At 40.5% G+C, this 23,946-nt stretch overlaps 1 protein-coding gene across 1 annotated transcript in view; it reads right to left on the bottom strand.

Annotated features, from left to right (window-relative positions):
* Positions 1 to 9,151: 9,151 nt before the first annotated feature.
* LOC126259436 (importin-4-like) overlaps positions 9,152 to 23,946 on the bottom strand; it is a 151,154-nt gene continuing 136,359 nt past the window's right edge. The window contains exons 16-19 of the mRNA XM_049956251.1: positions 13,744 to 13,952; positions 10,889 to 11,021; positions 10,182 to 10,356; positions 9,152 to 10,102 (exon numbers count right to left, since the gene is read on the bottom strand). Of these exons, the coding sequence (XP_049812208.1) occupies positions 9,984 to 10,102; positions 10,182 to 10,356; positions 10,889 to 11,021; positions 13,744 to 13,952 (636 nt within the window). The 3' untranslated portion in view covers positions 9,152 to 9,983. The remainder of the gene's footprint in view (positions 10,103 to 10,181; positions 10,357 to 10,888; positions 11,022 to 13,743; positions 13,953 to 23,946) is intronic.

The raw sequence follows: 23,946 nt of genomic DNA, 5'->3' as shown, positions 1-23,946 counted from the left end.
TCGTTTGAATGAAATTTCTAGTGCTTTGCCTCTTCATTAACTTTTTCGCTGCTGCAGACACGTGCTCCCCGCATTCCGCGCTGTGCGCGATTTTGTCATCACTGCACATCTCGCCTGTGCAGACACATGGTGTTCCCACTGCTTTGGCACACTTATCATTCGATTTCACAAAAACTATTTGGCCAAAAAATTTGATTTTTACGTCTTCTTGACTGATACCTTCCTCCCATAAATGACTTAATTTTGTTTTGATGTGCAGCATTAAATGTAGTAAACCATTGCACGAAATTTTGAAGAGTTTGCAGAGGTAAAAAAGTCCATAGCGTATACTTTCCGTATGGTCGATTTTAGTTGCCACAATGTTGAGAATGAAATTTGGACAAGATAACTAAATTTCATATAATATTTACTGTATAACAATATCTCATTTAATTTAAGTACCACATAGGTGTCGTATGTAATATTGAGAAATATTCCGTCTTTCGCGACTGTAATAAAAGTTTTATTTACACAGGGCCCGTTTGGCTTTATTTTAAAGCACTTCCATCGGTGAAAGGTATGGCACATACACATTGGTATTCATGTTTTATTTCTTGTTTTTGTTCCACAGTCGCAGTTTTACCAATGGTATTGAAATATATCCCTCTTCTGCAACTGTAATAAGCAACTTATTTAGACCACATGCGTTTCTCTCTTTTGAAGCATCATAAGAGGACTGTATTTTGTGTCCTCCATTGCCAAGTCACCTTTCGTAGTTTTGTGCTGCGGTAGCACAATATTCAACGTTTGTGTTGGCTCATCAGCGTTTTAGCAAATAAATGCTGTTTGTGTGTGCCACACACAAAATTGTATTTGACATAGCTCTGAGCACTTCACTGACAGACGGTATATTCAAGTCCTAATGTTTTTGTAAGTCCACAGTTTTGTTTAATGTATTTTGTCTACTTCCTTTTGATTGATTGAAGTGCTTTAAAATAAAGCCAAACGTGCCCAGTGTAAGTAAAAGTTTTGTTACAGTCGCGAAAGGTGGAATATTTCTGAATATTACATACGACACTTAAGTGGTACTTAAATTAAATGAAATATATAGGTATCTTGTCCACATTTCATTCTCAACATTGTGGCAACTAAAATAGACCATCCGGAAAGTATAATCTATGGACTTGACCTCTGCAAACTCTTCAAAATTTCGTGCAATGGTTTACTATATTTAATGCTGCATAATAACTGCGTTGAACATCGAAACAAAATTAAGTCATTTATGGGGAAGGTATCAGTCAAGAAGATAGGTAAAAATCTAATTTTTGAGCCAAATAGTTTTTGTGGAATCGAATGATAAAGAGTGTCAAAGCAGTCGGAACACAATGTGTCTGCACAGGCGAGCAGTGCAGTGACAAAATCGCCCACAGCGCGGAATGCAGGGAGCACGTCTTTGTAGCAGCGAAAAGGTTAATGCGGCCGTGGTGGCTTTACTTCATGAACTGCACACTCCCCCCTAAACGTAAGCTTGCGAACTATGCTATACTATGGCGCTGCTTCTCTTGGCGTCGTGTGCAACTGGCAACGCAGCAATCTCCCGCGTCTAGGCGGGCATGCGCGAGCCGCCAAGATAAAAGAATTGAACTATAGTTGAAATTGCTCTTTGAAAATGTACCGAGGATCTGGATGCATATTTCCAGTTCTTCAGGGTGATCTATTCCTTGCATTTTCTTGTCATGTGTTCTGTAAATTATATTTAATGCTTTAAACACAGTGGTCATGTTGCTCCATATCAGTGGTAGAAGCACATTTATAAAAGTTTTAAAATCCAAAAGCACCAATGTTCTCAATGTGTTGCTAACAGTCTCGCCTGGAAAAAACTGGTACAAATGTCATGCTCAATCTTGTGAACATCTTAATTCATGACCTAGGCTGGTAGTTTTGGTGCTGTGTAGTTGAATGCCTGTCCCTTGTAGAGAACTTGCAACTTGGCATGAGACTGTACCCAGGAAATGATTGTACATTATTCCTTTCTGTTCTTAGACATTGTAAATTTATTAGTGGGGGCCACGACATTTTTTAAAACTTAGTTTTATTTCCTTACCTTATATAAATGCCAATTTGCATGCAGTTGAAACTATAAAAAGGTAATGAATTGCATTTGGCCTAGTGAACATTGCCCTGTTTTTTATCTTTGCACTTTTTTTGTGAGGAAGCACAATGTTCAAATGTAAACCATGTAGGTACACTCACAGAACAGTCAGCTGATGCACACATACATTTCTTAATATGCGAGGCTGATGCCGACATTAATCATTTTGAAAATAAATTTTTCAGTGTCGTTACCCATTAAAAGATAGTCAAACCCTTATCAATGCACCGGATTTTAAGGAAATGCTACTTTTAACAGATATTTCCTTATGTCCCACAAAACTCCCTTATTAGCAACGTTGTTCTGTCCCGTTTCCTGAAAGTCCACTTTTAAGGAATAAACGTGTAACATTCTGCAAATTAACCCAACTTTTATGCAAGGGTAAAAATTAATTTCAAATTTATTTTAGTTTCACACGGGTTGTACTTAAACATTGGAAAATCCAGGGTGAAATAATGACAATATTATGAAAAAGATAGATTGCTGGCTCCGAGTTGCACAAGCCATCTGCAGCCTTTGGATCTGTGCATAATAAACCCTGTTGAAGCTAAATACAGAATAACAGCTGTCTAGAAGTAAATTTCGTTTCTTGAGAGAAAGAAAGTGATGACTCAAAATTTTACAGCTTCTGCATGCGTTCATTGCGTGAAGTATTGTATGTGTGGGAAAAATGAGATGATAAATCGCAAATAGAGTGACTTGTGAAAAATTTTTATTGAGAATTTGCAATTATGTACAAAAATGTACAGGAAAGTTAAGATATAATGTTGTTGAACAGATCAAAGGAATCGCAATTAGAATGAACATTTTCGATCTTTTATCTTCTGTTAGCTGCTCTGGATTCTTGCACGTAGTGCCTGTCTACGTAATTGATGGCAAAATTCATATATTTTAATGGAATACACTTCAAGAAAGTGTGTATGCATGCAGGTGATCAAAGGAGCATGTACGCGCCATGCACACATGCGGATATCTGCATCTACACCTACACCTATACCCTGCAAACCACAGTGAGGTTCATGACAGATTGTACATCCAATTGTATCAGTTATTTGGGTTTCTTCCCATTCCATTCACTTACGGAGTGCTGAAAGAATGACTGAATGCCTCTGTGCTTGCAGTAATTATTCTAATCTTATCCACATGATCTCTCTGTGAGCAATACATATGGGGTTGCACTATATTCTTAGAGTCATCAGTTAAAGCTGGTTCTTGAAATTTTGTTAATAGATTTTCTTGGAATAGTTACGTCTATCTTCAAGAGTTCAGTTCCTTCAGTATCTCTGACATGCACTAACAGATCAAACAAACCTGTGAGCATTTGTGCTGCCGTTCTTTGTGTACATTCATCAACCCCTGTTAGTCGTATTTGGTATGGGTCTCTTACATGTCAGCATTATTCCAGAACCGTGGACTGACTGCACTTCACCAGCATTTTACTTTTACCAATAAACCAAAGTCTACTACCTGCTTTACCCACGACTGAGCCTATAAAATCGCTCCATTTCATATCCCTACAACATGTTACACCCAAGTATTTGTGTGAGTTAGCCCATTCAAACAGTCATAGGATACCAAGCTTTTTTCATTTGGTGAGGTGCACAATTTTACATTTCTGAATATTTAAAGCAAGTTGCCAGTCTGTGTGCAATTTTGAAATCGTATCAAGATCTGACTGAATGTTTATGAACCTCCTTTCAGATACTAATACATCAGATAACTACATCTTCAAAAAGTCTGAGGTTACTATTAATATCGTCTGCAAGATCATTAATATACAACATGAACTGCAAGATCCCAACACACCTCCCTGTGGCACACCTGAAGTTAGTTCTACAACTGACAATGACACTCTATCCAAGACAACACGTTGTGTCCTCCCTACCAGAAAATTCTCAGTCCAGTCACAAATTTCACTTGATAACCCATATGATTTACTTTTGACAATAAGAGTAGGTGTGGTACTGAGTCAAACGCTTTTTCGAAATCAAGAAATACTGCATCTACCTGACTGCCTAGATCAGGGCTTAACAACTGGCCGGTTTTGAGCGCGAGTACTCGCGTCTGCTCAGGCACGGGCTCGCGAGCAGGTGCAAGGTCGCGGATTAGGGAGGGAGGGGAAATGCGCGCGCACGTTTGAATAGGACCGCAGCGTGCCTATTGAATTCGCGCCGACTGTGTAACGTTTAAAGTACTACGATCAGCTCTTAACAGTCACTTCGCTGGTTAAGAATCATGTGAAGTCGCCGTTGTGTAACCCCAATCACGCTTTCGCAGTTCAACCCCCATTGGGGGGAATTGTATCTGTTTACAGAAAAAGATAGTGTTGCAAAATGTTTAGTATGTCACAAAACGCTGAATTCTTTTACGAAATTTAATTTACAGCGACATTATATGTCGTAGCATGCAAAAGACTACGGACATGGAAAATGTGATTGACCAGATCGTGCACAGGAAGTTATTAAACTTAAAAGGAAGCCATCCGAAGAAGATCTGGACGACTAAGAAAAATCAACTGAGGCAGCTCTCAGAGTGGGTTACAAAATTGCTTTGCTTTTAGCAAAAGCCCTGTGCCCAACTGATGGCGATTTAATATAGGAAGGTTTGGTAGTTGCAGCGGAACATGTGTGTCCATCTCAAGTTGAACAGTTTCGGATTGTGCCATTATCTAACATGACCATTATGCGTCGCATACAGGACATGGCAGACGACGTCCAGAGCCAGCTTGCAAATATCTGTAAAGATTTTATGGCGTATTCTCTAGCTCTGGACGAAAGTGTTGATATCACTGGAACAGCGCAGCTTGCCATATTTATTAGAGGTGTTAATAGATATCTTCATGTGAGGGAGGAGCTCCTCGATGTAGTAGCCATGAAGAACACTACAACCGGAGGTGATATTTTAAGTAGTGTTGAAGAAAGTGTTGAAAATATAGGATTGTCGTGGAATTCTTTAGTTTCAGTATCTACAGATGGTAGAGGCATACACTAAGCTAATAAAATTATGTGGCACGTGTACATTCTCCTTTATTTGTTTCATTTGTCGCAGTAATAATTCGTGAGTGATATCCCTGCAGGTGGCCACGGATTTACATTGACTGGCGGCAGCTGTTGTGTACCCCACGTGACTCCCCCCCACTCTCCGCTCTGGTCCGGTAGTGGGGGTAGCGTGCTCGCGCTGCTCCGTGCTCGCGCTGCTCCGTGCTCGCGCCTTGCTGCTCACAGCTTGCTCCGCGAACACGTATGTTGTGAAGCCCTGGCCTAGATCCAAAGCTTTGAGTATGTCATGTGAAAAAAAGTGCAAGTTGGTTTCATAATTAGATGAGGGACTAACTCAGCTGCAAATTCAGTATAGAATCCGACACATTCCATAGGGTCCTGGAACTTTGTTCAATTTCAACGATTTCAGCTGTTTCTCAACACCAGTGACAATACTTATTTCATTCAATTTTTCAATGGTACAAGGATAAAAGTTGAGCAGTTCTCCTGAGTTTTCCTTTGTAAAGGAACATTTGAAAACTGAGAAGCATTTCAGCTTTTGATTTGCTACCCTTAATTTCAGTTCTTGTGTCGTTCACTGGTTAGTGGACATGACCTTTGGTGCCATAACAGCCTTTACACATGACCAGAATTTCTTTGGGTGCGTTAGAGATCATTTTACAATATTCTACGAAAGTAATCACTGAAGGCCTCGTGCATTGCACTCAGCATCTCACTGTCATGGAGTAATCTGTTTCTTTAATGACTATGTACCATGTACAGTCCCTCCCATTAAGAACTGCTCTCCTGAGTACATATCTATCCAGTGCCTGGCCAACTCTTCTTTTAAACTTGAGTCATAGTGCTAATTGCCTGTGCTGAAAGTCTGAATTTCCTCATTGAGATATGGCACTACCTATTTTTATCTAGTTTATTGAATATGTATATCTTCCTGCTTGTTTTAATTATCCTTTGTACTTTGGTAATCCGGGCTCCAAAACTGTGTCATGGTCACTGATGGAAGTTTCTATGTGGACATCCATAAAGAGGTTAGGTCTATTTGTTGCCATTAGATCCAATATATTTCAATGATGAGTGGGATTCTAAACTATGTGTTCTAGGTACTTTTCGGGGAATGTATTTAGTAGAGTTTCACAGGATGTCTTATCCCCACCACTAACGAAACTGTAATTTTCCCAATTGACTGTTGGATGATTTATCTCCATCAATGATTACATTATGATTGGGGAACTTCATTCCAAGTGAGCTGAGGTTCTCTCTAAAGTTTTCGGTTACATCAGGAGATGAATCTAGAGGGTGATAGTATCAGGGATGGACTAGAATAGTTGGATCCTTCTGAGTCTTGCCCAAACAATCTAATATGCAGCTTCAATTTCTATGTCAGTGGATTTGAGTTTCTTGTCTAATATACACTTAAATTTTCCACTGAAGTCCCACTGCTACAAATTTCAGGTTTCAACCGGCTTTCTGTGCCTAGTATTATGTGAACTTCACTGCTATTCAAGAGCACTTCAAACACTGGTACTTTTTGTGAATGCTTCAGCAGTTAACCATTAGGGCTTTAATTCTCTCACCTGTGGGAGACATTTCTTTTGATCTTACACTGATACTCATGAGTTTTCTACAGCTATCATCATCTTGATTGGAGTAATGTATGTAAAAAACCATTAAACCATTGGGTGCCACACCCCCTCCCCCTCCACACACACACACACACACACACACACACACACACACACACAGAGTCAGGTATCTGAGTAGCAGCCTCTGACATGTAGTGCGTGCACACCTGAGACATGACGTGTAGTGCGTGCACACCTGAGACATGACGTGTAGTGCGTGCACACCTGAGACATGACATGTAGTGCGTGCACACCTGACATGTAGTGCGTGCACACCTGACATGTAGTGCGTGCACACCTGACATGTAGTGCGTGCACACCTGACATGTAGTGCGTGCACACCTGACATGTAGTGCGTGCACACCTGACATGTAGTGCGTGCACACCTGACATGTAGTGCGTGCACACCTGACATGTAGTGCGTGCACACCTGACATGTAGTGCGTGCACACCTGACATGTAGTGCGTGCACACCTGACATGTAGTGCGTGCACACCTGACATGTAGTGCGTGCACACCTGACATGTAGTGCGTGCACACCTGACATGTAGTGCGTGCACACCTGACATGTAGTGCGTGCACACCTGACATGTAGTGCGTGCACACCTGACATGTAGTGCGTGCACACCTGACATGTAGTGCGTGCACACCTGACATTTAGGGGGACCCTACAGTTCTCAACTGTATGACCCAAGTCCAGGAAGTTGCAGCCTAGCTCATCACAGAACCTTCACAGTATCTGGTTCAGTCCTTCCACTCAGCTCAGAACTGTAGGGCCACAATCAGTTTGGGGGACAATGCCGCAAACTGTGAGCTTTGTTGAAACTCCATGTGCGAGACGCTGGTCTCCCTAACTTTCTCTGCCAGTCACTGGAACGAGCTGAGACAGACATCATTTGTTCTAACATGCACCGCAATCTGCAGTGGATTGCATCCTGGAATATCTCTTTAACATGTTAAACAATGCTCCCAGGCACATATACTGAGTGCACAGAATGTGCTTTCCTGTCCCTTGTTGCCATTTCCCTAAGGGGTACCATCATTCACCGTACGCCTGAATTGCCGACAATTAATAGACCCCTACGCTTTTGTATTTGCCTCTTGTTGACACCAGACAAAACAGTTTTCCCCAGAACAGGTGAAGTGAGTCCCACCGGCTGTTTCAGGGAAAGACAACACCTGAAACTTGCTGGTTGGAGGGATTGGAACACCACCCCGAGTTCTCCATGGTCCCTGTCAAACCTGTACACAATGGTTAACTCTACCATTATCACACCACTTACATCAAGTAGATGAGTAATGACAGATTCTGTACTCGTCTGCAGAGGAGACAGGATGTTGTCTAATTCGGAGGAAGGGCTTTTCACTGAAAGCTTACTTGTCTGTCAGTCTCTCTATTGTGCCCATTTGCAACTCAACATCTCTGCTACATGATGAGTAGCAATCTATCATTCTCATAATGTTATTGTTATTTCTCCTGAAGTAGGTCAAATGTTATTCTGCTCAACAGAAGTGATTTCAGAGGTATCATAACAATAGGTGCCAATCACATGGACCAGTTCTCTCACATGGGGGGGTGACTAAATTAAACTATCCTGAAAGGGTTTTCAGATCAATGCACACACCAGACAAAAAACTGATAAAGTGAAAAGAGCTTTCAGAAAGTGTGACAACATTTTAACACCTGTTAACTGTGCCAAAGGGCATTTAAAAGAAATATATATATATTCATAAGGCTTTCAGATAATCAACACTAGGCTGTTTGTTGTTCACTCTGAACACTGGTTTCAGGCTTCTCCCACACTACTCCATCCTATACCCACCTCTTCATTTCTGGGTGACTATTGCGAACTACATTGATTTTAATTGGTCTACTACATTAAACCCTTAGTCTCTTACTACAATTTTACCCCTATACTTCCTTTACAAAACTGATGACTTCTTGATGCATTAGAATGTATCCTATCAATTGATTCCTTCTTTCTTTCAAGTTCTGCGAATATTTCTTTTCTCCTAAAATCATTGTAGTACCTATTCACTCACTGGTTATAGTGCAGACAAATACCTTCTGAAGAGACTTTCAACATTTAAATTTGCATTCAACATTAACAAATTGTTTCTGAAGATCATCGTATGTTATGGCTGGACTTTGGCAGCCAATTTCCGAGGCAATTTTATTTTGGTTACAACAATTTTAGAGGTAGGAACTGTATTGAAGCAAAGTATAATGAATATGAAGCACCAATGGAATGATATTAGAAGTGTGTGGTACACAGAAGGCCCACCAGCAGGAGGGACCTGAGCACAGGAAACCTCTTCATAAATAGATGACAAGATTTTTTTAAAGAAATACTTTTATTTTCAACATTTTCTATATTTTGGGTGTAAATCCCAAGCACTAATCTTAAATCATAACATAGAAAATCGTTAAAAATATATAAACATTTAAGTCTAATAATGAATAAGAAATAAATAATTAAAATATCAAAGCTATGGAATATAACTTTCTTTTATGGTCACAACATGCACCTCTTGTGGTAAATGAAGATATATATATTTATCAGATTGGAAAGTACTTCAGAAAATTAATTTTTGCTGCCTGTTCTGTAAAATAATCAAGTAGCATACACAGTAAGTTTTCACTGTCACAAAAACATTTATAGTTTACACTGAAAACAGTGCGAAGATTTGGCATGCAGACTAGTTGTTATACCAGTCACCACTCATAACAATAATTTACATGTTCTTGGACATAACATTTTCTTTCGAACCTTAGCACATAACAAATCCACAAAATGGTGAGAAATCCCATTTTCATTGCTTTCAATGGTAGTGAACATATATTCAAGAAATCTCAGTCTTCATAATGAAACAATGAGTATTAACAGTTGCCATACAAATGTATTATTTTTCCATCACCTGAGATTGATATGAAATTTGAAGGGTCCAATTTCATTTAGTGAACACTTTCTGCTACTCTCAAACAAAAACTCTTAGGATTTGGGTCTCAATTTGCAGACAAAAGGAAGTTTTATGGAGTATATAACTTCAATAAACCACAAAATATGGGTAGTACAAACTGCAAACTTTTCTTATAACACTGAAACATGGAACACCAACAAAACTATGAACAAAATAACACAAAAATCATGGAGCAGTCTTTCTATTTAACATCACGCCAATGCAAAGCTAACAAAAATGTTCATGGTTATTTCGATCAGTCCAATTAATTTATGGTATTTGCAAAGAGGATACTACCTCTGCAGATATACCAGCTAATGTTGTATTGAACTCTTGTGGGAAATCTCTGTGCACTTGGTGCACAAAGTTTTTGACTAGATCCAAAGTATCTGTAGGAAAGAACAAAACATTAGTCGAGAAATAATCATATCTAGCATTACAATTACATGTAACGGTAAATTCAAGTACCTGTGGTGCCCTGTTTTTTGTGTAGGACTTGAAAACTTGATGTTAAAAGGGCACCGAGATGTGCCACCAGCTGTGGGTGGCCTAGCTGATACAAGTACAGGAGGCATTCGTACACTGTCTTATTCTCATCAAAATCCTCCCTTAAGGGTAAATACTCCACAAATACAGGAAATACCTGGCAACAGCACAAACGACAATTTTAGTTCAAATTTCTATGTTGAGCATTCATTACTGTGTAACTGATGCAGTTTTTAAGTATGCCACTGTCATTGGTCTTTTAAAGTTGGCAGTAAAGAACAGTCCAGAAGGGTTGTGTGTAACATGAACTGCAAGAGGTTTAGCTACTAATGAAAAGATATTTTCCAGTTTATCTTTAGTTTACACCAACTGAGACAGTGTGCTGTGTTAGCTGAAATCTGGGAAAGTATTTTCCAGTTTTGTACTTGAGAAGATATACAGTGCCAGATACATCTATAGCTGTCAGAAACAGTTGAGATTATATATATTACAGCCAGTATTTTACAAACTGCTTGAAACAAATCTGGCACCAAGTTACAAAATGACCTGTCATTGGATACGATTCAGTCTTTTCTGTCATATAACACAACTTTTAAACATTAAAATCATTGCAGACAATCCAATAATGAAGAATAGAATACTCCAAGAACAAATGACAAAAATTTAATCTTATGTTAGCTTACAGTTACCTGATGAACTGGTACTCCTTCAATGTTAGTCATGATAAGTCTAGCCAAGGCGCCACAAATATTGTCTAATGTGCATGGGTATTTCTCTTTTCCAACAGCATTTGACAGAGCCATCAGTATTTGTTGATAGTGACTTACTGTTAAGGAAGCCATTAGGACACAAGACAGACATGCAATAACTTTTTAAAAAAGAATACAACTATGAAGAAAATTTAGATTGTGTATCACTCATATTTCAAGAGGCAGAGCATATATGTAGGAAGATCTCTTACGATTAATGTATCAACAAACACTGCTGCATTAACCATATTTCAGTATTTCATGGCGGTCATGCGCACGCATGTGTTTGTCCGGGAGTAGGGGTTTTGGGGGGGGGGGGGGGGAGGGGGGGAACCTCACATGCACATGCTTTTCTGACAAAAGGTTTGGCTGGAAGCTTATGATTAAGTTTCTTTTCGTTGTGTGTGCCTGCAACTTAACTATTGTCATATTTACGGTAAGTAGTAACCTGTATTTTCTTTTTGTTGGTGTGTAATTTCCATTCAAAATTATCCACCATCAGTATTTAAATGCTAGCAACTTCATTTTAAAGCCAAGGGAAATTAAATGTTTTAGTAGTATGGAAGTTCTATTTTCCCTCTTTTGTGGCACCTACTCAATATGGCTTCTCTCTTCCACTGTCCTCTAAAAAAACTGTTTCACTTTGTTATTAGATATATTTCATCACAGAGTTGCTTTCATTATACAAGCCGTTCTTGTCACATTATCAACATAGTTGAATATTTACAATAGGTTAAAACATTGTGAGGCTGGTGACTGATCTACAATACTCCTCTCCTGGCAACAATGAACTTTTATTGAACCAATTCAAAGTATTTTTTCCAGAAAACACAAAAGTTTCAAACTAAATGGGTAAATAATGACAGCTGAAGGCTTTGTGCACATTGACAAATCTCTTTAAATTTTGACTAATTTTGCTGGAAAAAATTGGTTAAGTTTTACACACTGTTTGGGACAGTCAATTTGTGTACAACTCATGTTTGGTCCGCTGTACAGTACAACGGAAAAAACTGATTTGTGTATTAAGTAACTTAAACGAGAAGTCACTCCACATCACCAAATGAAAATTTTTTGCCTATTCCCAAGCCAGCCCTTGACAGGTTTGTGCTGTTACCCTCTAGTGCAGTTAATGTCCTGATAAGGAAAGTTAAATTTAATGCCATGATTGGATTTTTATTTGGTTTTAATTTCCACTGCATTGCAAAACATTATCAGCAACATACATACTGACAAGTCTTCATTATTATTTATTTTATTGGCAGATATTCCAGAATACCTATTTTTCATAGAGCATATCTCTATACATGATGAGTGTTATGAAGAAAATGTTGAATTATCTTAGCTTATAATGTGCTCATATGTGGATTATTTCAAGTGATTTTGGAGACAGGAAAGAAAGAGGAAATTGTCAAAACTTTTTGTGAAATAATTCATCTGAAAGTAAGAGAAAATAGATTAGAGAAGCTTTTGATGAACCTTTGAATGATGCTTAAAATTGTGTACAGCAGCTGAGATGCTTACATGTTAGTGAGGAAGAGATCATTGCGTGAGATTTCACCAAATATCCTCCAACACTGTAAACTGTAAGTTAGAAGTTGGAGTTAGAAGTGTCAATTGGCACCTCATTTGGTGCACATGATTTGGAGCATCATTCAAAGGTGCTTCAATTTTTCTCATCATCAATAGAGTATATAAATCAACAGAAAGCAGAAAAATTTCAATGAAATTTCATTAACACTGCTAGCAGCAGCTGTTCCTAAAATATTTCGACTTCTCTCAAACAATTAATTATCCTGATTATTTCCAAGCAATTAAGCCTTTTTCCATCTAAATCTCTCACACTTGTCAATTTGAAACTCCGCTGCGTGATTTCTAGGGAATTTTTTTCTGTTCCATTCAAACATTTGACAAAAAATATTCAAATGAATGGCTGCTGAATCGACATAAGATTACATCAGTGTGCCTGTGCCAATTTTCTTTTTTGTTTCAGACTCACAGAAACTGATCTTTCAAGCTGATAAGCTCTATGCTAGGCCTTTTTTTATCTATAAGACAATACAATGCTTCAGAGTGCAATACTTTCTGAACTGTTCAGTTGAATACCTAATGAATGGTCAAAGTCTCATACAAAAGCCTTGAATTGTTATCACAGAACAAACTACAGCAATGTAACTATCAAAGAGAATTATTTCTCATGAAAAGGCACAACACCCTATTCATCCTAGAATTTTGTAAACATGCGAAGAAATAAAATCACAACAATTATGAAAATGGTGGACTGCTACTCACTCTAAGGAGTGACACACTGAGTTACAGACAAGCACAACATAAAGAATGTTACAAAGCTTTGACCAAAGCATTCTTCATCCAGAGATAGCGGTCGTGTGTTGAGGTGTATCTGGTTGGGTGAATGTGTGTTTTACTTTCTTTTCTGAAGGCAGCTTTGGCCAGAAGCTTAGCATGTAACAATCTTTTTGTTGTGTCTTATGTGCAACTCAATGTGTCATCTCTATGGTGACTAGCAATCTACCCTTATTGTAATTGTTGATATTCCAACCTGGACTTTCCATTGTCTGAAATAAAAACCACTAAGATGTAGAAGGGTGTTAGGAGTCAGTTTTCCGCCATACAGTTTTAGAGCACATAAAGAATAACAAAGTGCAGATTTCTTTTGAGGAGGAGCATCTGTACATTGTAATAAATATCCTGTGATTCTCAGATACTTACCTTTATGCATTCGGTTCACACAACAGTTAAAAATGAAAAATAACCTAAGAAATAAATTCAAAGGATACGAAAAGAGAGCTTCCTTTGCAAATTGGCACAGCACACCTACTCCAAAGATTGCATTGTTGCGCACTTCCTCACTTTCATCTTCTGTGAGCTGTAAGAACACTGGTAATAGCTGTGGTGCGAACTCTTTGGTGTATGGTCCTAATTCGGGCAAGCATTCTGCCAAAGTACCAACTGAGAATGAACGTTGTGAAGCTGAACATCTTTTCCTCTGTGAAATAAATATTACATTCATGTCAGAGTAGCACTGAGTATTCTCTCTATAAAATAAAAAACTCCACACTAACAAGAGGATTAACAATTTTCAAATTATAGATGCACGAGAATCTATGAAGGTAATAAGCTGCACAATCAAATTACAAATCTAAATATTCAGGAAAAACAAACAATATTTTGAATAGCATTTATGGACATGTAAATGTGGGACATACCTGAAATTGTTAGCATTCACTTCGTAAAATTGCGGCACTTCAGGAAGCAACATTCTCCTTATGGAGCACACGCAATGGTACAAAATTGAACAAATAGTGTGTGTTTGTCACTTTGGAATGTCTTGTATTTTAAAGCACGTAATAGGAATACATGGGTCTTTTTGACACTAAATACCGTATTTACCAGTGTTAACAAGACCCTGAATACAAACGGGGGCCCCTTTTTTTCAAGAGGCTTGGAGAAAAATTCATTTTTAACATATTCCAAAATTGAAAACTTTTACTGAAAAAGTATGTGCCAATAAACTTAACTTTGTAACATTCTAAATGCCATTTATTGATTGTCTACATTTTGATAATAATAATAATAAATGATTTACATTAATTTCGTGCCATTTTCTTTTCTACATTTTTTCTTACTAATACTGCTGTCTGTGGTATCATATCATATATCGTATCATATATCGTATCATATATCATATATCATATATCGTACATCATACATCATACATCATATATCGTACATCATACATCATACATCATATATCGTACATCATACATCATACATCATATATCGTACATCATACATCATACATCATATATCGTACATCATACATCATACATCATACATCATACATCATACATCGTACATCATACATCATACATCATACATCATATATCATATATCATACATCATACATCATACATCATATATCATACATCATACATCATATATCATACATCGTATATCATATATCATATATCATACATCGTATATCATATATCATATATCATACATCGTATATCATATATCATATATCATACATCGTATATCATATATCATACATCGTATCATCGTATCATACATCGTATCATCGTATCATACATCGTATCATCGTATCATAGTATCATCGTATCATATATCATATATCGTATCATCGTATCATATATCATATATCGTATCATCGTATCATATATCATATATCGTATCATATATCATATATCGTATCATATATCATATATCGTATCATATATCATATATCATATATCCTATATCGTATCATATATCATATATCCTATATCGTATCATATATCATATATCCTATATCGTATCATATATCATATATCCTATATCGTATCATATATCATATATCCTATATCGTATCATATATCATATATCCTATATCGTATCATATATCATATATCCTATATCGTATCATATATCATATATATCCTATATCGTATCATATATCATATATCCTATATCGTATCATATATCATATATCCTATATCGTATCATCGTATCATCGTATCATCGTATCATCGTATCATCGTATCATCGTATCATCGTATCCTCATCCTCATCGTATCCTCATCCTCATCGTATCCTCATCCTCATCGTATCCTCATCCTCATCGTATCCTCATCCTCATCGTATCCTCATCCTCATCGTATCCTCATCCTCATCGTATCCTCATCCTCATCGTATCCTCATCCTCATCGTATCCTCATCCTCATCGTATCCTCATCCTCATCGTATCCTCATCCTCATCGTATCCTCATCCTCATCGTATCCTCATCCTCATCGTATCCTCATCCTCATCGTATCCTCATCCTCATCGTATCCTCATCCTCATCGTATCCTCATCCTCATCGTATCCTCATCCTCATCGTATCCTCATCCTCATCGTATCCTCATCCTCATCGTATCCTCATCCTCATCGTATCCTCATCCTCATCGTATCCTCATCCTCATCGTATCCTCATCCTCATCGTATCCTCATCCTCATCGTATCCTCATCCTCATCGTATCCTCATCCTCATCGTATCCTCATCCTCATCGTATCCTCATCCTCATCGTATCCTCATCCTCATCGTATCCTCATCCTCATCGTATCCTCATCCTCATCGTATCCTCATCCTCATCGTATCCTCATCCTCATCGTATCCTCATCCTCATCGTATCCTCATCCTCATCGTATCCTCATCCTCATCGTATCCTCATCCTCATCGTATCCTCATCCTCATCGTATCCTCATCCTCATCGTATCCTCATCCTCATCGTATCCTCATCCTCATCGTATCCTCATCCTCATCGTATCCTCATCCTCATCGTATCCTCATCCTCATCGTATCCTCATCCTCATCATATCCTCATCCTCATCATATCCTCATCCTCATCATATCCTCATCCTCATCATATCCTCATCCTCATCATATCCTCATCCTCATCATATCCTCATCCTCATCATATCCTCATCCTCATCATATCCTCATCCTCATCATATCCTCATCCTCATCATATCCTCATATCATATCATCCTCATCATATCCTCATATCATATCATCCTCATCATATCCTCATATCATATCATCATATCATCATCCTCCAAAAATTTGTATCTTTGATGTCACAAATATTTGGTTACTTCTTCCGAATATGTTGCGATTTCTGACATTGTGGTTACTGTGAGTCCTGAGAACACAGCTGTTTTTATCTGAATAAATATCTGAGTTTGCTTTGATAACATTGTCAGAATGTTTCAATTTCTCTTGTTTCTGAACACATTGTCTGCCCACCACCCTCTCATTGGCTGCATAGAGCCAGCAGCTGATGCAGCCCCTTTCACTCTTGTCAAGTCACAGTGAGTGTTGGAAACATTGCAGCAGAAAACACACAAGTACGCCACTAGCCCCAATCTAGACTTTAACCATCTCTTGCAGAAATGAGAGCTCACCTTAGTACCAGATTGTAAGTGAGTGCATGAATCACAGTGAATTAAATCTGGTAAGTTTGCATGTGCACGATTGCAGTTACTGTGATGTATAGTTTTCTTTCTTTCAGACATCTGCAATCACCAAAATTTTTTAGTGGTTAACCACAGTACTTTAAAATTGGGCAGCAGAATGTTGAAAATAAATAGCTGGCAGTACTGGGAAAGATAGGCTGGAGTTTGACTTCCCATCAACATCTACACTGAAGAGCCAAAGAAAATGGTAATTTGACTAATATCATGTAGGGGCCCCTGAGCACACAGAAGTGCCACAACAGGATTTGGCATGGACTCGACTAATGTTTGAACTAGTAATGGAAGGCACTGACACCACAAATCCTGCAGGGCTGCCATAAATCTGTAAGAGTAGAAGAGGATGGAGATCTCTTCTGAACAGAATATTGCAAGGCTTCCCAGACATGCACAATAATGTTCATGTCTGCAGCATTTGGTGCCCAGTGGAAGTGTTTAAACTCAGAAGAGTATTACTGGAGCCACTGTAGTAGTTCACTCCAATTGCACACACCCCACACCATTACAGAGCTTCCATCAGCTTGAATAGTCCCTAGTACCCTGTTGACATGCAGAGTCCTTGGATTCATGAGGTTGTCTCCATAACCACACGTCCACCCACTTAATAGAATTTGAAACTAGACTCATCCAACCAGGCAACATGTTTCCAGTTGTCAACAGTCCAATGCTGGTGTTGAAGGCCCAGGCAAGGCATAAAGCTTTGTGTCGTGCAGTCATCAAGGGTACACGAGTGAGATTTCGCCTCCGAAGCCCATATCGATGAGGTTTCGTTGAATGGTTCGCATGGTAACACTTGTTGATGGTCCAGCATTGAAACCTGCATCAATTTGTGGAAGGGTTGCACTTCTGTCATGTTGAACGATTCTCTTCAGTCATTGTCCATCGAGTTCTTGCAGGATCTTTTTTCAGGCTGCAGCGATGTCGGAGATGTTATGTTTTACCGGATTCCTGATGTTCACGGTACACTCTTGAAATGGTCATATGGGAAAATCCCCACTTCCTCACTACCTTGGAGAGACTGTGTCCAGTTGCTCATGCACAGACGAATTCCACATTCAAACTCACTTAAATCTTGATATCCTGCCATTGTAGCAGCAATAACCAACCGATCTTACAACTGTGCCAGACACTTCTTGTCTTATATAGCCGTTGCCAACAGCAGCTCCATATTTTGCCTGTTTACATATATCTATATTTGAATATGCATGACTATACCAGTTTCTGTGGAGGTTCAGTGTACATCATTCAAAATGTGACATTAGCTTAACTGGAAAGGGAGGGGGGGAGGGGACAGAGACTGCTTACAGCTCTACTCTAACAATTTTGAGAAACAATGGAAAATTTAAATCAGGATTTTCATACATTTTCAAGAGGCAGAGAATAAGTGTTAACTGCAACTTGAATGGAACCATCCTGGCATTTGCCTACAGCAATCTAAGGAAGCAACAGAAAACTTAAATCTGGATGACTAGATGGGGTTTGAACTGCAATCATCCCAAATGGTAGTCCTGTGTGCTAATGAACAGGAGAGTACTTAAATATAAACTTAAGCTTTGAGTTACAGATTACATTGGAAGACCTAAGAAACAAAACTTACAAAACCAGGAAACTCACAGACAAACAAACCAGACAGCAAAAAAGAATCAACAAACAGGAAATAGAAAGGGTGATTTCTGATGAAGAAAGAAGGATGAGATCTGAGAGCAGTTAGTATTGGGCTGACAGAAAACTGAAAAATTCTTTGTATAAAGTTTTGATATAAATAAAATAGAAAGAAACATTCCACATGGGAAAAATATATTAAAAACAGAGATTCCATGAGTTACCAAACGGGAAAGCGCTGGTAGATAGGCACAATAAAAAAAACACAAATACACACACAAAATTTCAAGCTTTCGCAACCCCCGGTTGCTTCTTCAGGAAAGAGGGAAGGAGAGGGAAAGATGAAAGGATGTGGGTTTTAAGGGAGAGGGTAAGGAGTCATTCCAATGCCGGGAGCGGAAAGACTTACCTTAGGGGGAAAAAAGGACAGGTATACGCTCGCGCACACACACACCTATCCATCCACACATATACAGACACAAGCAGACATATTTAAAGACAAAGAGTTTGGGCAGAGATGTCAGTCGAGGCGGAAGTGCAGAGGCAAAGATGTTGTTGAATAGCAGGTGAGGTATGAGTGGCGGCAACTTGAAATTAGTGGAGATTGTGGCCTGGTGGATAACGGGAAGAGAGGATATATTGAAGGGCAAGTTCCTATCTCCGGAGTTCAGATAGGTTGGTGTTGGTGGGAAGTATCCAGATAACCCGGACGGTGTAACACTGTGCCAAGATGTGCTGGCCGTGCACCAAGGCATGTTTAGCCACAGGGTGATCCTCATTACCAACAAACACTGTCTCCCTGTGTCCATTCATGTGAATGGACAGTTTGTTGCTGGTCATTCCCACATAGAAAGCGTCACAGTGTAGGCAGGTCAGTTGGTAAATCACGTGGGTGCTTTCACACGTGGCTCTGCCTTTGATCGTGTACACCTTCCGGGTTACAGGACTGGAGTAGGTGGTGGTGGGAGGGTGCATGGGACAGGTTTTACACCGGGGGCGGTTACAAGGATAGGAACCAGAGGGTAGGGAAGGTGGTTTGGGGATTTCATAGGGATCAACTAATAGGTTACGAAGGTTAGGTGGACGGCGGAAAGACACTCTTGGTGGAGTGGGGAGGATTTCATGAAGGATGGATCTCATTTCAGGGCAGGATTTGAGGAAGTCGTATCCCTGCTGGAGAGCCACATTCAGAGTCTGGTCCAGTCCTGGAAAGTATCCTGTCACAAGTGGGGCACTTTTGTGGTTCTTCTGTGGGGGATTCTGGGTTCGAGGGGATGAGGAAGTGGCTCTGGTTATTTGCTTCTGTACCAGGTCGGGAGGGTAGTTGCAAGATGCGAAAGCTGTTTTCAGGTTGTTGGTGTAATGGTTCAGGGATTCCGGACTGGAGCAGATTCGTTTGCCACGAAGACCTAGGCTGTAGGGAAGGGACCGTTTGATGTGGAATGGGTGGCAGCTGTCATAATGCAGGTACTGTTGCTTGTTGGTGGGTTTGATGTGGACGGACGTGTGAAGCTGGCCATTGGACAGGTGGAGGTCAACGTCAAGGAAAGTGGCATGGGATTTGGAGTAGGACCAGGTGAATCTGATGGAACCAAAGGAGTTGAGGTTGGAGAGGAAATTCTGAAGTTCTTCTTCACTGTGAGTCCAGATCATGAAGATGTCATCAATAAATCTGTACCAAACTTTGGGTTGGCAGGCCTGGGTAACCAAGAAGGCTTCCTCTAAGCGACCCATGAATAGGTTGGCGTACGAGGTGGCCACCCTGGTACCCATGGCTGTTCCCTTTAATTGTTGGTATGTCTGGCCTTCAAAAGTGAAGAAGTTGTGGGTCAGGATGAAGCTGGCTAAGGTAATGAGGAAAGAGGTTTTAGGTAGGGTGGTAGGTGATCGGCGTGAAAGGAAGTGCTCCATCGCAGCGAGGCCCTGGACGTGCGGAATATTTGTGTATAAGGAAGTGGCATCAATGGTTACAAGGATGGTTTCCGGGGGTAACAGATTGGGTAAGGATTCCAGGCATTCGAGAAAGTGGTTGGTGTCTTTGATGAAGGATGGGAGACTGCATGTAATGGGTTGAAGGTGTTGATCTACGTAGGCAGAGATCCGTTCTGTGGGGGCTTGGTAACCAGCTACAATGGGGCGGCCGGGATGATTGGGTTTGTGGATCTTAGGAAGAAGGTAGCAGGTAGGGGTGCGGGGTGTCGGAGGGGTCAGGAGGTTACCTTGGCAAACTTTGTATGTGGTGTTGTTTGAAAGCTGACGCAGTCCCTCAGCCACATACTCCCGACGATCAAGTACCACGGTCGTGGAACCCTTGTCCGCCGGAAGAATGACGATGGATCGGTCAGCCTTCAGATCACGGATAGCCTGGGCTTCAGCACTGGTGATGTTGGGAGTAGGATCAAGGTTTTTTAAGAAGGATTGAGATGCAAGGCTGGAAGTCAGAACATCACCTCTGCTGAGGCCCAGGTTATCCGTGATCTGAAGGCTGACCGATCCATCGTCATTCTTCCGGCGGACAAGGGTTCCACGACCGCGGTACTTGATTGTCGGGAGTATGTGGCTGAGGGACTGCGTCAGCTTTCAGACAACACCACATACAAAGTTTGCCAAGGTAACCCCATTCCCGATATCCAGGCGGAGCTTCAAGGAATCCTCAGAACCTTAGGCTCCCTGCAAAACCTTTCACCTGACTCCATCAACCTCCTGACCCCTCCGACAACCCGCACCCCTACCTTCTACCTAAAATCCACAAACCCAATCATCCCGGCCGCCCCATTGTAGCTGGTTACCAAGCCCCCACAGAACGGATCTCTGCCTACATAGATCAACACCTCCAACCCATTACATGCAGTCTCCCATCCTTCATCAAAGACACCAACCACTTTCTTGAACGCCTGGAATCCTTACCCAATCTGTTACCCCCGGAAACCATCCTTGTAACCATTGATGCCACTTCCTTATACACAAATATTCCGCACGTCCAGGGCCTTGCTGCGATGGAGCACTTCCTTTCACGCCGATCACCTGCCACCCTACCTAAAACCTCTTTCCTCATCACCTTAGCCAGCTTCATCCTGACCCACAACTTCTTCACTTTTGAAGGCCAAACATACCAACAATTAAAGGGAACAGCCATGGGTACCAGGGTGGCCACCTCGTACGCCAACCTATTCATGGGTCGCTTAGAGGAAGCCTTCTTGGTTACCCAGGCCTGCCAACCCAAAGTTTGGTACAGATTTATTGATGACATCTTCATGATCTGGACTCACAGTGAAGAAGAACTTCAGAATTTCCTCTCCAACCTCAACTCCTTTGGTTCCATCAGATTCACCTGGTCCTACTCCAAATCCCATGCCACTTTCCTTGACGTTGACCTCCACCTGTCCAATGGCCAGCTTCACACGTCCGTCCACATCAAACCCACCAACAAGCAACAGTACCTGCATTATGACAGCTGCCACCCATTCCACATCAAACGGTCCCTTCCCTACAGCCTAGGTCTTCGTGGCAAACGAATCTGCTCCAGTCCGGAATCCCTGAACCATTACACCAACAACCTGACTACAGCTTTCGCATCTCGCAACTACCCTCCCGACCTGGTACAGAAGCAAATAACCAGAGCCACTTCCTCATCCCCTCGAACCCAGAATCCCCCACAGAAGAACCACAAAAGTGCCCCACTTGTGACAGGATACTTTCCAGGACTGGACCAGACTCTGAATGTGGCTCTCCAGCAGGAATACGACTTCCTCAAATCCTGCCCTGAAATGAGATCCATCCTTCATGAAATCCTCCCCACTCCACCAAGAGTGTCTTTCCGCCGTCCACCTAACCTTCGTAACCTGTTAGTTCATCCCTATGAAATCCCCAAACCGCCTTCCCTACCCTCTGGCTCCTATCCTTGTAACCGCCCCCGGTGTAAAACCTGTCCCATGCACCCTCCCACCCCACCTACTCCAGTCCTGTAACCCGGAAGGTGTACACGATCAAAGGCAGAGCCACGTGTGAAAGCACCCACGTGATTTACCAACTGACCTGCCTACACTGTGATGCAACCTATGTGGGAATGACAAGCAACAAACTGTCCATTCGCATGAATGGACACAGGGAGACAGTGTTTGTTGGTAATGAGGATCACCCTGTGGCTAAACATGCCTTGGTGCACGGCCAGCACATCTTGGCACAGTGTTACACCGTCCGGGTTATCTGGATACTTCCCACTAACACTAACCTATCCGAACTCCGGAGATGGGAACTTGCTCTTCAATATATCCTCTCTTCCCGTTACCCACCAGGCCTCAATCTCCGCTAATTTCAAGTTGCCGCCACTCATACCTCACCTGTCATTCAACATCATCTTTGCCTCTTCACTTCCGCCTCGACTGACATCTCTGCCCAAACTCTTTGTCTTTAAATATGTCTGCTTGTGTCTGTGTATGTGCGGATGGATATGTGTGTGTGCGTGCGCACGTATACCCGTCCTTTTTTCCCCCTAAGGTAAGTCTTTCCGCTCCCGGGATTGGAATGACTCCTTACACTCTCCCTTAAAACCCACATCCTTTCATCTTTCCCTCTCCTTCCCTCTTTCCTGATGAGGCAACAGTTTGTTGCGAAAGCTTGAATTTTGTGTGTGTGTTTGTGTTTGTTTGTGTGTCTATCGACCTGCCAGCGCTCTTATACAATCCAATATACAAGCATTCCATCATGAGAAGATGTAACAAAACTTGCAATGGTCAAATATTTTGTGTGGCACATTAGGTATGACTAATCAAGAAAAATGTTACACTACCACTTTTTCTTGTGGTGGTGTGTTTTACATAGGTCAACATAAAAATGGTATTTCTTACTGAACTAAAGTAACAATGAAGCTTATGGTGGTAAAATGAGTTTGTTCAAATGCATTACAGCCATGGAGCATGTTTTACAAGTATGTTTTGAATTATTGCTTATGATGTGGCTCAAGCGCAAACAAACAAACAACAGCCGTGTTTCAAATTGGGTTAGTTCTTAAAATTAGATAGAATGTTTTAAGAAGATGGATCCTATCTTATGGGGGGAAAAAAATTGTGGACAGACAAAAAAGGCTTTATTTGGATGCGACACTGGAACACAAACTAGACAGAGTCTAGAGCATATTTCAACAAGTATTTAAAACATTTGAAATATGACAGGAGTAAAGGCCTGGCAATCCCACCAATGGCTACAAACTAGGCGTGGACATGCACAGTATCCTCACAAAAGCCGAAAGTGTTTTAGTAATAAATGACAAGCACAAATTAATGGAAAAATTTCCACTGTTAATATTTTTAGTGGGGGTATTTAGTTGCTATTGGCCATTATCCTACGTACAGTATTCAAGTGAGAT

The sequence above is a fragment of the Schistocerca nitens genome, chromosome 5 (genome assembly GCF_023898315.1).
Source record: "Schistocerca nitens isolate TAMUIC-IGC-003100 chromosome 5, iqSchNite1.1, whole genome shotgun sequence".
In the NCBI taxonomy this organism is placed as follows: Eukaryota; Metazoa; Arthropoda; class Insecta; order Orthoptera; family Acrididae; genus Schistocerca; species Schistocerca nitens.
The sequence above is the reverse complement of the archived record's forward strand: the minus strand, read 5'-3'. Positions and strand labels throughout refer to the sequence as shown.